Genomic DNA, 17,686 nt, shown 5'->3' with positions numbered 1-17,686 from the left:
ATACAGTATATAAAATATGTGACTGTGTGTGTGTTTTGTACATGATTAGTTCATTAACTATGGGCTTAATTATAAATGAGTTCTGACTGAACGTTACTATAAAGCACACATGGGCAACATACCCCTGTGTGGCCCGCGATGGAATTGCAATTTTTTTTTTTTTTTTTTACAGTGCACCTGAACGCAACATGCAAGATACCCGCTGAATAAGTGTCCAAATGTTCATGTCATTCTGGCCAATATTCTTCTGTTATAGCATTTCAGTCTGGAATATGGAATATCTTTCAATAATCTTTATGACTAAAAGGCCAAAAGTAATCTCATGTGTAAGAAATGGCTGTTCTACATTGAGGTAGAAATTTAAATAATTAACTTGTTGGTTTTGGATTTATTTAGCTTCAAGAGTGCATGTTCGTGTGACCCTCAACACAGGCTTTGAGAATCCCGGCCACTTACTGATACTTATGCTTAAATTAACCCACTCATATTCTGGTTTATTTCAAGAAAAACATTTCGGATAGTGGAAATTCTAATTGGCTGGTAACTTTAAAATCTAGCAGCCATATTGGCAGGTGGCGAAAAAAGTTAATTTCAAGCCCTGCAGGGAGAGTGTGGTGACATAGGAGTGAGTGAGAAAAGGATCAAATATTGGTGGTTAAGACTGAATAATGACATCACAACTGTTAATTTAAAATGAGTTATTCCTCAAATGCCCCAATTTTTTCGCGCTGGCGTGCAAAATCTGGTAGCGAGGACTTTTTTTGTGGCCCTCTCTATCATCAAAGTTGCCCATCCATTACGGCATGACAATATTTGTTCGGCCCCCGGCAACAATCTGGATTTCTCATGTGGCCCCCCATGAAAAATAGTTGCCCACCCCTGGCTTAGGGGGACCTGACAGAGTGCAGTGTGTGTGCGGGGGGAGCGCCCACGGGGTGGTGCATGGCGAAACGGGCACTGCACTAGTAATAATAATAATATTTTTGACAGTGCAGATAATCATAGTTTTTTTTAAATAACACTAAATTATAAATTAAGTTAAATTATATTTATACTAAAGTCAGGTGCTTTCATCACATTCTTTATGTTATTTTCCTTTAACTTGTGCTTTTTTGTCTTCCATCCATAATTTATAAAATATATTTTCAGCCATTGTATACTTTTTTGACAGATGTATGTTGCTTTACAGCTGAAATTGTGTAAGAGAGCTGAAATTGGGTGAGAGACATAGAGAGTGTTAGCAGAGAAGGGAGGATTGTGCGAGAGAGAGGTTTTGCTGAATAGCCCACTGTAAAAAGTTAAACCAGACAGGTCGAACTTTTCATAGTGCACTGTGAAAAGTTAAACCAGCCACACCTGAACAATCACACCCAGGTGGTGCTAATTAAGTGTCTTAAAGTGGTAATCCACAACAGCTGCGCTGGATTAGGTAATGGAATTGATGAGGGAGAGAAGTCTCCCCTCAGGAAACCTGGGTTACATCATAACCATTCGTTCATCTCTATGCAATCTAAATCCCATAGAGATAGGCACAGTGCTTATCTCTATACCGTCTATATCCCATAGAGATAAACAGTGTTATTCTATAAAGTCTGGCCCGCTGACTTAAAGATGGATGCAGTCAGATTATTTAAACAATCGTTGAGCAACAGTTGTACCAAAGGTTTGTGGCTTTGTGTTGTTATTATTGTGGAGGAATCTTACAAATTGGACCTTGATGGCATGCAAACACATGGAAAAATGCCCATGGATTCTGTTACCATTCGCCTACATGAAACAATGTAAGATAAATCCAGGGCCAAATGATTGCAGTAGCTTTGAATTTAGAAACTGAGAATCATGCAGACTTATTGAGATTGTTTTAGACTAGGGTTCCAGCCCTGAGCGCGGCCTCAACCGCAGCTCGGCTGCTGCGTCTGCGTGGCCTCGCCTGCTCTATTGGCATGCGCAGCACACAATTGCTCAACTTCGCATCACTGATGACTACATTATTTGTGTACATTATTGTAAAGTGTTACCAAGACATTTAATAGAAACATTTTTTGAGAGTTGTAACTTTTAGCCACAGGAAAGCCATTGGTCTGACAGAGAAGTCTGGCAATTAGTGTCTGGAAAAGTATGGAATTTTGAAATGGAAAATGTGTAGGAACCCTGGTAAACACTACTGTGGATACTAAGACCTATTCAGAATTAAAATGGAGTGGTAGAACAGGGGTAAGAAGGAGGCAGAGTATTGCAGGAGCTTGGTGTGCTTTATTAGCTACTGATTAAAGGTATAGGACTTCCCTTACCCCAAAACCTACATGTAGGTAATCGGAAGAAACAAAACACACATTCTACTAGTGGCCAGCCTTCAGTAAAGGAGGGAAGACTGGGGATTGTCTCATACAACTCTTCAGGACTGGCTTGATCATGGAGGAGATAGATGGTAGATAGATGCCTCCTCCAGGGTTTCTTTTTTCATATAATTTCTATGCGCTTGTCTTAGGTGGCGACCTTTTAACTTCATACGTTTCACATTTCTATTACAGACATAGTTTAAACTGCATGAGCCCATTGTTTCATGAGAAAGTTCTCTCTCTCTTGATACAACTTTGACAAAAATATGTTTCATATATATATTAAATAAGGTGGATTTGCAATTTACAAAATAATGGGCTGGGAACTAAGTGATATTATTCTTCCTAGGCAGGGCCTTGGAGCTGCTTCAACACTCTACAATAGCCTATCATTCATAATAGGTATGGTATGTATATTCAGAAGTATTCATATGTATCTCATATTTCTTTCAGGTGCTTACGTCACATCCACAGGCAACAGAGGAAACAGACCCACAAAGTACACTCACAATACAATGAAAAGACAATTACAGAGCTACAAGAATCTAAAAGCTACACATTGCAGTAAGCCACAGATCCGACCACAGGGGGACGACCAATCAGCTTGCCCTGTGGATGCGTCTCGCCCACTCCTGAGGGAGGATGAGGGAGGATGGGCGGGCTTTGTCTTTAAACTGCCTCAACGTAGTTGGCTGGCAGCATGCCGGTCTTGCCGGTGCGTTGCACGGTACCGTACATCCATCCCTCGTCGATGGACTGCACGTTCACGATGACATCACCATCCTTAAAGGACACCTCGTCACTGTCAGCTGCACCGTAGTCGTACATGGCACGCACAGTTTTCTGCGGGGGGGGGGGCGAGAAGAGTGACATAATTCAGTCAGAGGTGCATGTGTATGATGGTGATGTAACTGGTAGAGTTCTGAAGTGAGTGTTCTGAACTGATGCTTGTATAAATCCTAAATCTGATGAAGGCAGCCCAAGCATATTGGCCAGATGGGGGCGCTAAAACAAGCAATTTTACATTTCAGTGAATAACTTCTAAACAGTGTGGCTAGACACTGACCGGCATAGACTGAACATTCTTGTGCCCAAAGATTCTTTGGAAGGTGCCGAGTCCAACCTATATATCACTTTCAATGTCCACCATATTGTTTGTCCGCCATTTTTAATGATTTAAGAAACACCTTTTTCGCAATTCCTCCTAGGCCGTTCATCCAATTCACACGAAACTTGTGTATGCAGAATATCAGGAACCTCCTCTTTCAAAGTCATATGAAGGTTATTGATAGGTCAAATAGTTTGGCTTTTATTGACCAGTAAACTTTAATTCTAAGAATTCTAACTTTAATCTCAGAATTCTGTCTTTCAGAAAATTCTTACATTAAACTCAAAATTCTGACTTTAATCTCAGAAGTCTTCTGACTTTTGTCAGAATTCTGACTTTTTCCCCCTTCAGAATTCTTAGACATTAAACTCAGAATTCGAAGTTTATTTTCGTAACTAATCCCCACGTCAGTTTTCATGTGCCTTTCCACCTTCTGTAATGTTTTGTCTGTCTGCAACCCCCCCCCCCGTACCTCAAATCTTCTGTCTGCATCTGGCTTCTCCATTTTCTGTGGCTAGGCCATAAAATAACTAATTGAGCTCACACATAACCACATGGCATCAGACAATAAAGACACTAAAAGATACTTTCACAACTCAGGCCTGGTTTCCATGACAATGACCACGGCCATGTTTGCTTTGTTGGCGATCTCTTCAGTCCATTTGTATGTTAGCAAATGCCTCCTTTTAAATGTGAGTTTAAGCTGTGTGCAGTGGCTGTGAGCCTTTAGTCTATAGTGCATACCTGCCAACACAGCTGATTTTCACAAGAGTCCTTATTTTTAGCCCTTTCTCCTGCTGTGCTCCTAAATGGTCATTTCTCCTGATAATCCTGATTTCATAGTTATACAAATCAAATGGCTGGAGCGGGCTTAGTTTTAACGCCAGAGTGAAGTTTCTGGTATCATATGAAACTAGATGACCTGGGTGTGTGTGTGTGTGTGTGTGTGTGTGTGTGGGGGGGGGGGGGGGTCGAGGATACTAACTCCAGTGGTAGAGGGGTGTGATGGGACGGAGGAGACGGTGGTCTGCTGGGTGGCCACTGATGATGACCTCTGCTGCAGCTCCACAGTCTTAGCAACCTGGTAGCCTGCAGGCGGGGGGCAAGCAGCACAAAACCACATTTAAGGCACATTCTGTGTGACTTGCTGACATACCAACAACAGTTCGATGCTCAGGGTTCACTGACACCCTCATCAAAATGTGCAGATGATGATGATGATGGTGACGCTGAAGCCGTACCAGTAGAGGTGGCTCCGAAGCCATTGCTGTAGAGGGACAAGTGGTGGTCCGCGTCCTGGGACACCTCAGACTTCTCATCAGCCGGACCGCTCATTGCGCTGGTGGAGCGGGAGTGCTCCTTGCTGCGACGCTGGGCTTGGACTGACAGAACAAGGCCAAAGGTTAGACAGTGTTTCCATAAGGATTCATTTGAAAAACAGTTACAATGTGTTTTGGGGACTACCGATGGAAACTAGCTGATGGAGAAAAATTTTCTCCATCACTAGCCTTGTGCTAAATCAAAAAACAAATAAAGTAAAGTAAAGTATGTCAGATGTTGTAACATTTACGATATACGCTCACCTGCCTCTTTATTTGGTACACCTATCTAGTACTGGTTGGTCATCTGTTGCTATAGTAGCCCATTTATCATTGAGGCTAAAACTTGTATAAAAAGCTGTTATTGGAGCATTTGTGGCCTTTCTGTTAGCTTGAACCAGTCTGCCCGTTCTCTTCTGACCTCTCTCATTAACAAGGTGTATTCGGCCACAAAAACAAAAACTTCTCTCTTCTTTCTGTGTTTTTATAGTTGTGTTTCATCTGTGTTTTTAACACTGTATCACTGTACAGCTGGACATAAGTCAACTGAACCAAACTAAAATCAACTCGAACCAAAACTAAACTAATGGACATTTCATTAACCCTATGAGGCAATCCTTCGTAGTTCCTCAGGGTGTGCTGGTTGAACTCACCTGACATCATGTGCAGACTCCTGGACTGGATGTTGTCCTCAGCAGGGTCGTAGTCAAACACAGACCCGGGGTTTGTGCGCCACACACGCAGATCTGAGGGCACGGAGTGAGCGACAGGAGCAGTCAAATAATTATTACCACCATCAAAATATTACAGTCTGAGTCTGGATATATGTATGGTATTATGTGTGTTTATACATTTGTTTATCCAACACACCTACAGTATTTTCATAAGGTCGCTTTAGAAGTACACTTCTGAAATGCCGGTGGCAATTCAATGCAGTCGCATTGGAACATTTCTCTACAACTCAAATTGCTTGTGGAATCATTTTGCTAGCTGTAGTTTCTAGCTGTGGTTACTTGAGAAGGAATGTCATGTCATTTTAGATGGTTTGGAAATACATGGATGGATATACAGTGTCAGTGTGCGTGTGTGTGTGTGTGTGTGTGTGGTGTGTGTGCGCACGTGTGTGTGTGTGTGACTGTACCGGTGATGGTCTCCTGATCGTGCTCGATAGCGCGTCTCCTCTCCATCTCCACCACGCGTCTCTGGATGCCGCGGTAGTTGATGTCGCTGAACTCCTGGGTGTTCTTCTTCACGCGCTCTATGGTGGGGTCGGTGGTGGTGGCGGTGAAGCTGCCTTTGCTCTTCTCAAAGTCCTGGTGGTATCTCACCTGGTGAACACGGCACACGGCACATGGCTTTCAAGGGGAATGTCACCCAGTTTAAGAATCCACATGTTATTCCTGTGCTCCTTGGACAGTTCAGTCACACAGTCACTTGTGAACATGCGCCACTCTTAGAGTTAGAAACGAGACAAATCTAGCACTTATCCCATAGACGACTGTGGCACTGCCTTTTTTCATCCCTATTCTGTGTGTGTGTGTGTGTGTGTGTGTGTGTGTGTGAGTTGTTGCACCCAAATGAGGATTAATTGTGGTTCATACCAGTTAGCGATGCTTGAATATAAACTTAATTTTGGTGTGACAACTCAACTTAGCAACTTATAGCTTCAACCTCACTGGCCCATGCACTGTCTGTGGAGCAGCACCGGATTTTACGTCCCAGTGACATCACAGATTCAAGGGTTTCCTCTTGATTCTAGTCTCAACTGAACTGCCCTGAGGCACAGAAACAGACTAAACTAGCTCAAGTGAAAACAAAGTATAGCCAAAGTAATGTAGGAAGACTACCACTTCACCCGGCTCAATCTTTGTTAAGGTGCTGGAAGCATCAATGAGTCAAAAATAAAAGAAAGGATTCCGCACACTTAAATCTAGGCAGTTCATAGATTAGTTCACTAATAATTACTAATTACTAACTAATACTTCTGAGCTTTGTGTCTATGAGACCTCCATGTACCCAATACCCATGTATGCTCTGATGAAGGTCTCATAGACCCAAAGCTCACATTTAAAGTGAACTATAGCGTAGATTTAAGTGTGCGGAAGCCCTTCTTTTCAGTATAGCCAAAGTAAAGGAAGCAGCAGCTCACTCCGGAGATGTTGCGCTGGGTCTCCCTGACGCGTCTCATCTCAGGTGTGTCCAGAACGAAGGCGGCCTTGCCCTGCACCTGCTTACGGAAACTGTCAGAGTACAGCACCTAGTGGACAGGTGGGGGAAGGAGCAAGGACACACGGTGAGCGCCAACATGCAGTAATAACACCGCACAAAGGATGTGGCAGAGACTGAATGGTGACAGTAACACACAGGGCGGGGGGGGGAGGAGGCTGACAGAAGGGGGTGGGACATTATTGGGATAAATCAGACAAATGAATTAGAAGGGAGATTTGTATTAAGAGGGTGAAATATTATAATATTATATGAAACAAAATGTGTATTCCAATCAACAGCAGGAGGAGGGCAGGGGAAGAAGATGAGGAGTAGTCTCAACAACACAAGATGTTAGCAGCGATGATGTACACAAACACATCTCAGCTGCTGGTATTAAACACATTGAGAAGAGAGCGCACGAGGGGAATACTGTAATAATAGAGTTAATATGATTAACTAGAGCCAGAGGACAAGTCAGTAAGGAGGGGGGGTTAACACGGGACACTACTGTTCAAGAACACGTTCTCGGGCGGTTCTGGAGGTACCGAGCTAATTTGTTCTTGGTTCCTTTTGACTCGCTCCATCTCTGGAGTAAACACCACGGGGGTTCCCTTGGCTGAACTGTCCTTATACAACACCTACAGGACAGAAGCACAGCACCCCAAGGGGACAATGAGACACTGGACGGTACACAGATCTCACACCCATAGGACTGCTTTCAGAGACATCAAACTCTTTTAGACACAGAATGCTGCCAATGCAGTCTTCCCAGGAGATTTCCCCAGAAAACATCACGATGACCCTTCAGACTAGTAAGATATTTGTTGCATTCCAGTCTTGGAAATAAGTTTAATCGGTGTCTGAGAAATTGGTCCTATGGCGAGATTCATCCTGGTAAAAACCTGTAGAACAGCCAGGATCTCTGTTGTAAGAAACACACCATGGCATGAACCCACACACTTTGCACACTTCAGCAGGAAATCTAGCTTGTCGCTGAACACTGTGAGGGGAGAATGAACAGAACGGCACACAGCAGCTTTATGGGTGGAACGCTGGGCTGTGGGTTAAGAAAGATATGGTGTGGGGAAGGGGGGATCTTTGGGCAGCATCACAGGCCAAAGAGGAGGGTGAGACTGGGCTTGAGGGGTAGATGGAGTGAAGTTTATAGATGAGTTGAAAGCGTAAGGGAAGAAAGAAGAAGAGGAATGGATGGATGGATTAGGGTCAAAGTGGTGCTGATGGCAGGGCTGGAGCTCTGGAAACTGTAGTCTGCACCTTTGATGAGGCTAGATGAGATGACTGGTGACTGGTGAGAGATGCTGGTGGGGGGGGGGGGGGAGGGGTAAAGCAAACCGGGGGCTTTTGAGGGGCGTCAGCCACTCTCTACGGTTAGGAACACCACGCGTGGTTCGGCTCTGTTCCACTACCGAGCTGATGTTCCTCTGGGTTTGCCTGACCCGCTTCACCTCGGGGAGATCCGGTATGGCTATGCCTTGACCCAGACAGTCCTTGTACTTTATCTACCCAATGGATGGTTCGGGTTCCGTGCAGAGAAAACCAAGGGAGAATACAGAGCTGGCGTCAATCACAGACAGTGGAGAGGATACAGAGAGATAACACACACACACACACGCACACGCACACGCACACACACACACACACGGCACTGAATGGCACACAGAATAAACCTGGTCTGAGAATGTAGAGTATTATATACTGTTACCAGTCCTACACATTTCAGATCTAGATGTCATGGTGTTATTTGAATAACCTGTTCTATTAGAAGAACAGTGGGGTTTACTTGACCATTAGTGTTATCTCTGCTACAAGGTGGGTTTGATGCGATGAAGTTAAAAGGTAGAGATCAGGTGGACTTCTAAGGATATGGGGGGGTGGGGGTAGTGTAGATGGGAGTGGGGGTAGTGTAGATGGGGGTGGGGGTAGTGTAGATGGGAGTGGGGGTAGTGTAGATGGGGGTGGGGGTAGTGTAGATGGGGGTGGGGGTAGTGTAGATGGGGGTAGTGTAGATGGGAGTGGGGGTAGTGTAGATGGGGGTGGGGGTAGTGTAGATGGGAGTGGGGGTAGTGTAGATGGGGGTGGGGGTAGTGTAGATGGGGGTGGGGGTAGTGTAGATGGGAGTGGGGGTAGTGTAGATGGGAGTGGGGGTAGTGTAGATGGGGGTGGGGGTAGTGTAGATGGGAGTGGGGGTAGTGTAGATGGGGGTGGGGGTAGTGTAGATGGGGGTGGGGGTAGTGTAGATGGGGGTGGGGGTAGTGTAGATGGGGGTGGGGGTAGTGTAGATGGGGGTGGGGGTAGTGTAGATGGGGGTGGGGGTAGTGTAGATGGGAGTGGGGGTAGTGTAGATGGGAGTGGGGGTAGTGTAGATGGGGGTGGGGGTAGTGTAGATGGGGGTGGGGGTAGTGTAGATGGGAGTGGGGGTAGTGTAGATGGGAGTGGGGGTAGTGTAGATGGGGGTGGGGGTAGTGTAGATGGGAGTGGGGGTAGTGTAGATGGGGGTGGGGGTAGTGTAGATGGGGGTGGGGGTAGTGTAGATGGGAGTGGGGGTAGTGTAGATGGGGGTGGGGGTAGTGTAGATGGGAGTGGGGGTAGTGTAGATGGGGGTGGGGGTAGTGTAGATGGGGGTGGGGGTAGTGTAGATGGGAGTGGGGGTAGTGTAGATGGGGGTGGGGGTAGTGTAGATGGGGGTGGGGGTAGTGTAGATGGGAGTGGGGGTAGTGTAGATGGGAGTGGGGGTAGTGTAGATGGGAGTGGGGGTAGTGTAGATGGGGGTGGGGGTAGTGTAGATGGGGGTGGGGGTAGTGTAGATGGGGGTGGGGGTAGTGTAGATGGGAGTGGGGGTAGTGTAGATGGGAGTGGGGGTAGTGTAGATGGGAGTGGGGGTAGTGTAGATGGGAGTGGGGGTAGTGTAGATGGGGGTGGGGGTAGTGTAGATGGGGGTGGGGGTAGTGTAGATGGGAGTGGGGGTAGTGTAGATGGGAGTGGGGGTAGTGTAGATGGGAGTGGGGGTAGTGTAGATGGGGGTGGGGGTAGTGTAGATGGGGGTGGGGGTAGTGTAGATGGGGGTGGGGGTAGTGTAGATGGGGGTGGGGGTAGTGTAGATGGGAGTGGGGGTACTGTAGATGGGGGTGGACAGGGGCAAATGAATGAGAGGTCTACAGTACAGGGGGACACAGGGTCACGCTGTGGAGTACCGTGCTAATGTTGTGCTGATTGCGTCTAACTCTCTCCATCTCCGGGGTCTCTGATATCGAAGTGCCTTGCCCCAAGCCCTCTTTGTACAGAAGCTTTGAATGAGACAAAACAATCAAAGCTGGTGAAAAAACATTGCACTCAGATGCAGATTAGTTTTCATTTGGGAGGGAAGGAAATGCTGGGGGGTGGGGATATTAATATTAATATTAATAATAATAATAATAATAATAATAATAATAATAATAATAATAATAATAATAATAATAATAATAATAATAATAATAATAATAATAATAATAATAAAGATAAAATAACAAATCCAAGGGAAAATTCAAATTTAAAATCAAATCATCAACCAAGGATGGTGGAAAGGAGTGATTTATGGATCTTAGTTAGGATGGTCGGAGGAGAGACAATCAGTACCAAAAACACTGAAACAAAATACTTTTGAATATCTTGTGTGTTGGGCACATTATGACAGGTCAGAGGGTAGAGGGGGGACTGGCTAAAGGAGGATGACAGGGAGCGGTAGGGTCACTCGTGGTTCTGTTTCACTACCGAGCTGATATTCTTCTGGGTTTCTCGGACCCGCTTCACCTCGGGGAGATCTGGTATGGCCGTGCCCTGACCCAGAGAGTCCTTGTATTGTATCTGCCCGTTCCATCAGTTACAAAGGTACAGAGTGAGACAGGGACAAACACAAAGCACATAGACACGTCCATCCAGTCACACACAACGACAGCATAAACATTGGAACAACTGTCAATAAAGACTTTATAATATTGTTTTTCAGTGGTAGTTGCGATGGCATTAGGTAATGTCGTGAAATACACCCGCTTTATGTTTTCAACATGGATGATTCATTTTAGCACATTGCTTTAGGGCTTAGAGTGAATGAGTTATCATGAGAGAACAGAAACTCCTCAAAGCAGTTCAAACAAAACATGGCAAATCCTTTAGAATGCTGCATTGCGTGGCTGTGATTTGAACAGGGATGACATGTTAAGGTCAGCTGCAGGTTTGATGGTTGAACACTATAGGGGAGGAATATGGAGGAAGGACTGATTGAGAATGAGAGGAGGAGTGCAGGAGAGGGAGGAAGGCAGGGTGACTCTATGGAGTACCGTGCTAATGTTGCGCTGGTTGCGTTTAACTCTCTCCATCTCGGGGGTTTCGGGCACAGCTGTTCCTCCTCCCAAATCCTCTTTGTACTGAATCTTTAACAAGACGAGGAGTGAAAGCAGCAACCAATGGTTAGCCTGATTTGACCTCTTGGATAATTAGGTATACTGGATCCACACATCTGCTTGAGATATCCCCTTAGCCACACCCCCTACCCACCCCGCGAATCCCGACTCGCTACCACCTTCCTATCCCTAGGTACAGCCCCTTTTCTATAGCCCCCCCCCCCCCCCCCCATCCTAGCCCTCCACCCACATCCCCCAAGCCACTCCTCCTACCCACCCCGCGAATCCCGACTCTCTACCACCTTCCTATCCCTAGCTACGGCCCCTATTCCCTAGCCTCACTAAACGCCCATGAGTGACTGACTGAGTGAGTGAGTGACTGATTGGGTGTCCTGACTTTGCCATCTTCTGACCCCGGCAGGGCCTGCTGGCCCAGCGCCGTGGGAAAAACGCATTGAGACAAACATAAATAGACATATAAAACAAACATAAAATAACACATTTTTCTGTCTATTATGCATTATACATACACAACAACACCATGGTACAGTGCACAAAATATGTAAAAGCACACAAGCGCTGCATTAATAAACAACAAGTTAAAATGTTATCCTAGAGGAACAAATTGGCTAGAGTTAGTTGCGTGAATCTATCCAGGTTAACATCTACCACATCAAGAAAATGTCGGTTTGGGTCCAAAGAAAAAAAGGGCTGCATGTCAGGACTTGTTACTTTAATTTCAAGAGAGAAAACAAAGTAAAGAAAAATAGAACAAAATCAAGTAAGAAAAAGTCAAAAAAATGTGCTATTAGAAAAAGGTTAAGAAAAATGTGAAAGACAAAGGTAACTGATTACGGAGTAGATACCGAGCTGAAATTCTTTGTATTCTCTTTAACACGAAGCATTTCAGGAGTGTCCTTTACAGCACACACTTTGCCCTGCATGTTTCTAAGGTCTGTCTGGTACAGAAGCTACAGGGAGAAAAGCACAAATGCAGGTACAATGTTTAACAAGAGATCCAAAAAGAGAAGAAACCAAAAATGTCACAAGAGAAAATAGTTTATCAATAGAACAAAAAACGGTTTATCCTACTTTCTGCTTGGGATTACTGTAAAATCATCTCTTTTCATTGACATCTTTGAATAATATGTACTCTATAGTCTCAAAAAATAACATCACACACTTCATTTACTGCTGGATTCAATTAGTTCAGAGGACACCACACAAAAGACATTCCAAGAACAGTACAAAAAGTATTGAAGATAATACTTTGAACAGCAGACATACAGTAGAGACATGGAGACGCACATAGAACCACCGGGCGCTGGCACGAGACGTAACCTTTGACCCTATGAACTCACGATGCACTGGGTCCTACAGCGGCCCGAAAGCCTAGGTCATGGCTAAAGACATGTTGCTCTGGTACTAACCAGCACAACCAGTCACTCCTGTCTGCTACTTACAGTGCTGAAGTTCTTCTGGTTCTCACGGACTCTCAGCATCTCTGGGGTGTCCAGGACCGGCACATAGTGAGACATGCACCTGTCAGCGTCCTCCCTGTACTTTTTCTGTTGGACAAAAACAGAAAACATGTAAAAAAAACTAAAGTGCACTCGGAGAATGCAGACCTCCGCCAAGGCGGCCAATGCTCCAGTCTGCTATGATAGGCAAATTGTGTGAGTCGGATCAGGACCTTGACACGCCCCATCCCCCCCCCCCCCCCCCCCCCCAGCCACTCCCCCCTCAAATCCAGACTCTCTCGACCTTCCTATCGCTAGCTAACGCCCCTTTCCCCTAGCCCCACCCCCCCCCTTGACCCGCCCCGGATCGGATCGGCGCCTAAATGTAATGGGCTCTTCCTGGGCCCCTGCCACACCCTCCCACCTAGTGTCGGCCCAGTTGTTTTTCCGTAATCCTGCTAACAATGACAGGTAGAGTATCTTTTATCTATTCCGGTGCTGTGGAGTGGAACAAACTGCCTCTCCCAATCAAAGAAACCGAAAGTAAGGTGGCTTTTAAAACAAAGGTTAAGAAACAGCTTTTTAGCAACCTGTCTGCATAACCTGCCATTTCTAATTGTGATGTATTGTGATGCGTTGTTGATTTGCTGATATTATTGTCTGTTTTTATTGTTTCCGCTCTGACTGAAGTTAAGCACTTTTAGATAGTGATATAGTATATGTGTTTTTTTTGTCATTTTAACCCTAACCCTAACACTAACCCATTTTTAATGTTGTATTCATCACTTGTATTGCACTTTACCAGATGCCTGTCTCCACAGGGGACACTCGACACAACAGGGACAACGATGGAAATAAGTCCTGGACTTTTTCGTTTTATCCCTGACACTGCAGCCTTTTGTCTTATGTATTGCATACTGTCTAATAAAATCAAATAAAATCAAATCAAATCAACAGGCAAACGGCACTGAAAACATAACTTCCCTTTGTGGAGGTAAAAATATCAATCATCTGGTATTTAAATTAAACTGAAGATATTATTACTCCTCTGGCATTTGAAATGTGTCCCTACTCCTATTATATAAAATACAGACAAGTGGAGGGGGATGTAGTGAATGTCTGTATCAGGCCATATCAGTGGGCCAGACTCGTGGGGAGCGTGGGGAGCGCTTCAGTTTAGTCATCTGTACCATACTGTACCTTGCTGATGATGTTCCTCATCTGCTGGGCATGGATGATGTCCGGGGTGTCGATGACAGACGTGTAGCTGGCCCTGTCCATCTCAGCAGTGTGCTTGTACTTAGCCTGTAGACAGAAACAGAAAACTGTCAGTCAACACAAGTCCTGGGGTTATTGTAATTACAATAAGAAGCATGCCGTACTACTGTACTGTAAGGGGACATTCACACCAAAAGTGTTTTTTTCAGTCAGAACGCTATGAAAATCATGTCGAGAGCGCTTCCATTGTGCACAAAACACAACGCACGGAGCGTTTCTTTTGTGCTCCGTTTGTTTTCCCCTGTAGTCGCGTGCAGTACAGATCAGAACACAACGACCACAGGGACGGTAGCCAGCTGGTTTTGTCTGTTTGATGTTGTTCACTGTCAACACGAAAGCCAGATTATTGCCAATTCTGGCAGCAGCAGAGGTTGAAAATCCCTCGGGAGGAGAAAAGGTAGGAGGAGTGAAAAAGACGAGCAGGGCGCTTTTCCTCTAAAGTTCAACTTTTTTCAGCTTTAAAACGCCCACAGCGCTCCTCCAAAAACAACAGACGCCACCAGCGCTGAAACACCAGGTGCGTTCATTAAAAGAGGAGCACGTCTAGCGCGTCCTTACATAGAGAATGAATTGCAGAAAGACGCTGGCAGCTCCAAAAACGCTTTTGGTCTGAATGTCCCCTAAGGCAGTCTTTCAGAATGCAGGTGCTCCTCATTGCATGTAGTCTCTTAAAACAGACTGTTTCATCTACATCCGGCGAATGCAGACAAACAGTCTGTACGTTACACCCCCAGAACATGCACAAGGAAGTTGGGAAAAAAACCTTCAGACAGGAAAGAAGTTCGACGGAATCCGACCAATCACGACACGTGTGTCCACGAAAAATGCGGCATATTGGATTCTGATTGGACTAATGAGCGGAAAACCCGCCTTTCTACTTCCCATTCCGGTTGGTGCATGATTCTCCCCCACGAAGTACAGACGGTATGGTGGAAGCATTTGAAAATTGCGGAAGCCAACTCGTCTGTTCTAAGAGACTACATTGCATGTGTCTTTCTAACTCATTCCCTTCTACTGACAGACGGCCCCAACCGACCAATAGAAAGCAGGCGGGACACAGACCTGACTCAGGATGTCCTGAGCGTTCCTGGCCCTCATGAAGTCGGGCGTGTCCGTCGCCAAAGCCATCATTCCTTTGCCCTTGATCTCCAGCTCCAACGACTTCTTGTACTCTCTCTGCAAACAGGTTGGTGAGATGTGAGATGAAAGCAGAGGATTCATGCAAACCACAAATGACTGCTCCAATATAAGGAAGGGGATTTCTACTGGGCTGCAAAAGCACAACTCCTAAGGGAATGATGGTAAATCAACAAGGTTAGTCACAATCAAGGATCATACAGTCCTACTGGACTCCAAAAATCTACTTCAAAGGACCAAAAGCTTTTTTCAACAAATTATCTCATATCTATGTGTGCTGCTGTGTAATGTAATGTAAAATAAACAATGAAAGTTGTCAGGTCATAACCAATATATACATAATATATATCAACATATATATCAATATATCAATATATAAAAAAAAGTATATATATATATATATATATATATATATATATATATATATATATATATATATATATATATATATAGATCTATCTATCTATATCTATCTATCTATCTATCTATCTATCTATCTATCTATCTACTGTATCTATCTATATCTATCTATCTATCTATCTATCTATCTATCTATCTATCTATCTAGATAGATAGATAGATAGATAGATAGATATAGATAGATAGATAGATAGATATCTATATCTATACCAAATATATCTTGATTACAATATGAGTGCCAAATATGTTGAGAAAGACATGTTTTTGGGGTCCATTGGCCCTGGTATGTATTGGAGATAGTTCTAGTGAAGCAAATAGCAGAATCAATCAGTGTGATGAAAAATGATGAGAAACTATCAGGTTCAGGTTCATAAATAGTCCAACTGTTAAGCTTTAAGCTGGAATGTATGCACTTCAGAGAAAGATAGATACAGTTAAAAGAAGAGCTACAGAACATTAGTGTTGTCATCAAGCAGGTTCAAGAGGAGGCGTCAAACTCCGCAGTCGACCTGTTAGTGTGACGATGGGGTTTAGTGAAGGCATGTCAGCTTAAGATGCACTAAGAGCAGGATGGTGGGGTGAAGACGGTGAAGTCACTCCCATTTGCTCCCAATCAGTCATACCTCACTCAGGATTTGAGTAGCATTCCTTGCTCTCAAACGCTCCGGAGTTTCCTCCAGTGCAATTAGCCCTTTACCCTTCACCCCCTCCTCTAGATCTCTCCTGTACTCTTTCTACAGGGCGGAAGAAGAAACAGAGACAGGCACACAGGCAAGCCAGGCCAAGGCATACAGACAGTGAGTACGTACAATTGTCAGAGGGCGAGCAGTGCTGCTCGCCCTCTGAGCTCAAAGTCACCAAGCCTCCCCAAAAAGCTCCTTCAAGCAGTGAGACGTTTGAATAGATCATGTTCAATAAGCCTCGATCACATCGTTGGGCGATCGATCGCGCGTTGTTCACAGGGGGGAGACATTGGTGACTTTGGCGAGAATGCTGATCAAAGACAAGAAGGTGAACCACATGTTCTCAGATATGACATGGAGATAAAGAAAACAAAGCAATTCAATCAAGACAGGAAAATTCATTTCATCTGGGAAACTTTGCTACCATGTTCAAATGCTTGTTAGACCTATTTGATGAAAGATAGAGAGACAAAGCCTAATCAGCAAAAATAGACAGAAAACAATTGCATGCCAGCTGTTTTCCACACAAAGCTGTTGGTAACGTCGTACTGGATGGAGGGTTTGGTATGTGAATGGATACAGATACTGTATACAGACAGACAGACAGACAACACAGTGAACTACTCTAGTATCAGTCACGCAATGGAGAGGTTCAATGAGAGAAGGGAGATGGGTGAGTGTTGCGTATCATTAATTAGGCTTGGGCCGTTTTTCGATAATACAGTATCGCAATATTCAGGAAATATTGCGATATTTCCTGAATATCGCTATTTCAAAAAAGAATTGCACAATCTGCATGCTGCAGACCCTTATTTCAGGTAGGCTAAAGAAAGGAAGTGAACAGCATATCAACCTTTCAGTCCTACTAGTCATACTACTAATCATAATAATGTCATGTATATCGCAATATTTGGGCGGGACTATATCGCGATATTTAAATTTGGATATTGCCCAAGCCTATCAATAAAAGTTGATTATGGTTGTGGAGTCAACCATGCAATCTAACTCCAACGAAACTGAGTGGGTGGACCTGCAAGAGGTCAAGAGAGAAGGAAACACTCGTGGGATCAAAGGATTAAACAAACGGGAGTGGTAGGAGAGAGGGACTGTGGACGTGGTCTTAGTAAAGGGAGTGGTAGGAGAGAGGGACTGTGGACGTGGTCTTAGTAAAGGGAGTGGTAGGAGAGAGGGACTGTGGACGTGGTCTTAGTAAAGGGAGTGGTAGCAGAGAGGGACTGTGGACGTGGTCTTAGTAAAGGGAGTGGTAGGAGAGAGGGACTGTGGACGTGGTCTTAGTAAAGGGAGTGGTAGGAGAGAGGGACTGTGGACGTGGT

General features: G+C 44.7%; 1 protein-coding gene across 1 annotated transcript in view; it reads right to left on the bottom strand.

Moving 5' to 3' along the window:
- Positions 1 to 2,274: 2,274 nt before the first annotated feature.
- neb (nebulin) overlaps positions 2,275 to 17,686 on the bottom strand; it is a gene marked incomplete at its 5' end in the record, with an annotated part of 75,026 nt that continues 59,614 nt past the window's right edge. The window contains 16 exons of the mRNA XM_083642259.1: positions 2,275 to 3,182; positions 4,433 to 4,536; positions 4,689 to 4,829; positions 5,420 to 5,512; positions 5,908 to 6,094; positions 6,916 to 7,023; positions 7,520 to 7,612; positions 8,402 to 8,494; positions 10,187 to 10,279; positions 10,746 to 10,838; positions 11,312 to 11,404; positions 12,241 to 12,345; positions 12,838 to 12,942; positions 14,035 to 14,139; positions 15,175 to 15,288; positions 16,293 to 16,403. Of these exons, the coding sequence (XP_083498385.1) occupies positions 3,009 to 3,182; positions 4,433 to 4,536; positions 4,689 to 4,829; positions 5,420 to 5,512; positions 5,908 to 6,094; positions 6,916 to 7,023; positions 7,520 to 7,612; positions 8,402 to 8,494; positions 10,187 to 10,279; positions 10,746 to 10,838; positions 11,312 to 11,404; positions 12,241 to 12,345; positions 12,838 to 12,942; positions 14,035 to 14,139; positions 15,175 to 15,288; positions 16,293 to 16,403 (1,812 nt within the window). The 3' untranslated portion in view covers positions 2,275 to 3,008. The remainder of the gene's footprint in view (positions 3,183 to 4,432; positions 4,537 to 4,688; positions 4,830 to 5,419; positions 5,513 to 5,907; positions 6,095 to 6,915; positions 7,024 to 7,519; positions 7,613 to 8,401; positions 8,495 to 10,186; positions 10,280 to 10,745; positions 10,839 to 11,311; positions 11,405 to 12,240; positions 12,346 to 12,837; positions 12,943 to 14,034; positions 14,140 to 15,174; positions 15,289 to 16,292; positions 16,404 to 17,686) is intronic.

The sequence above is a fragment of the Poromitra crassiceps genome (assembly GCF_964638095.1).
Source record: "Poromitra crassiceps genome assembly, chromosome: 8".
NCBI lineage: Eukaryota > Metazoa > Chordata > Actinopteri > Beryciformes > Melamphaidae > Poromitra > Poromitra crassiceps.
This window is presented reverse-complemented; position numbering and strand designations above follow the sequence as displayed.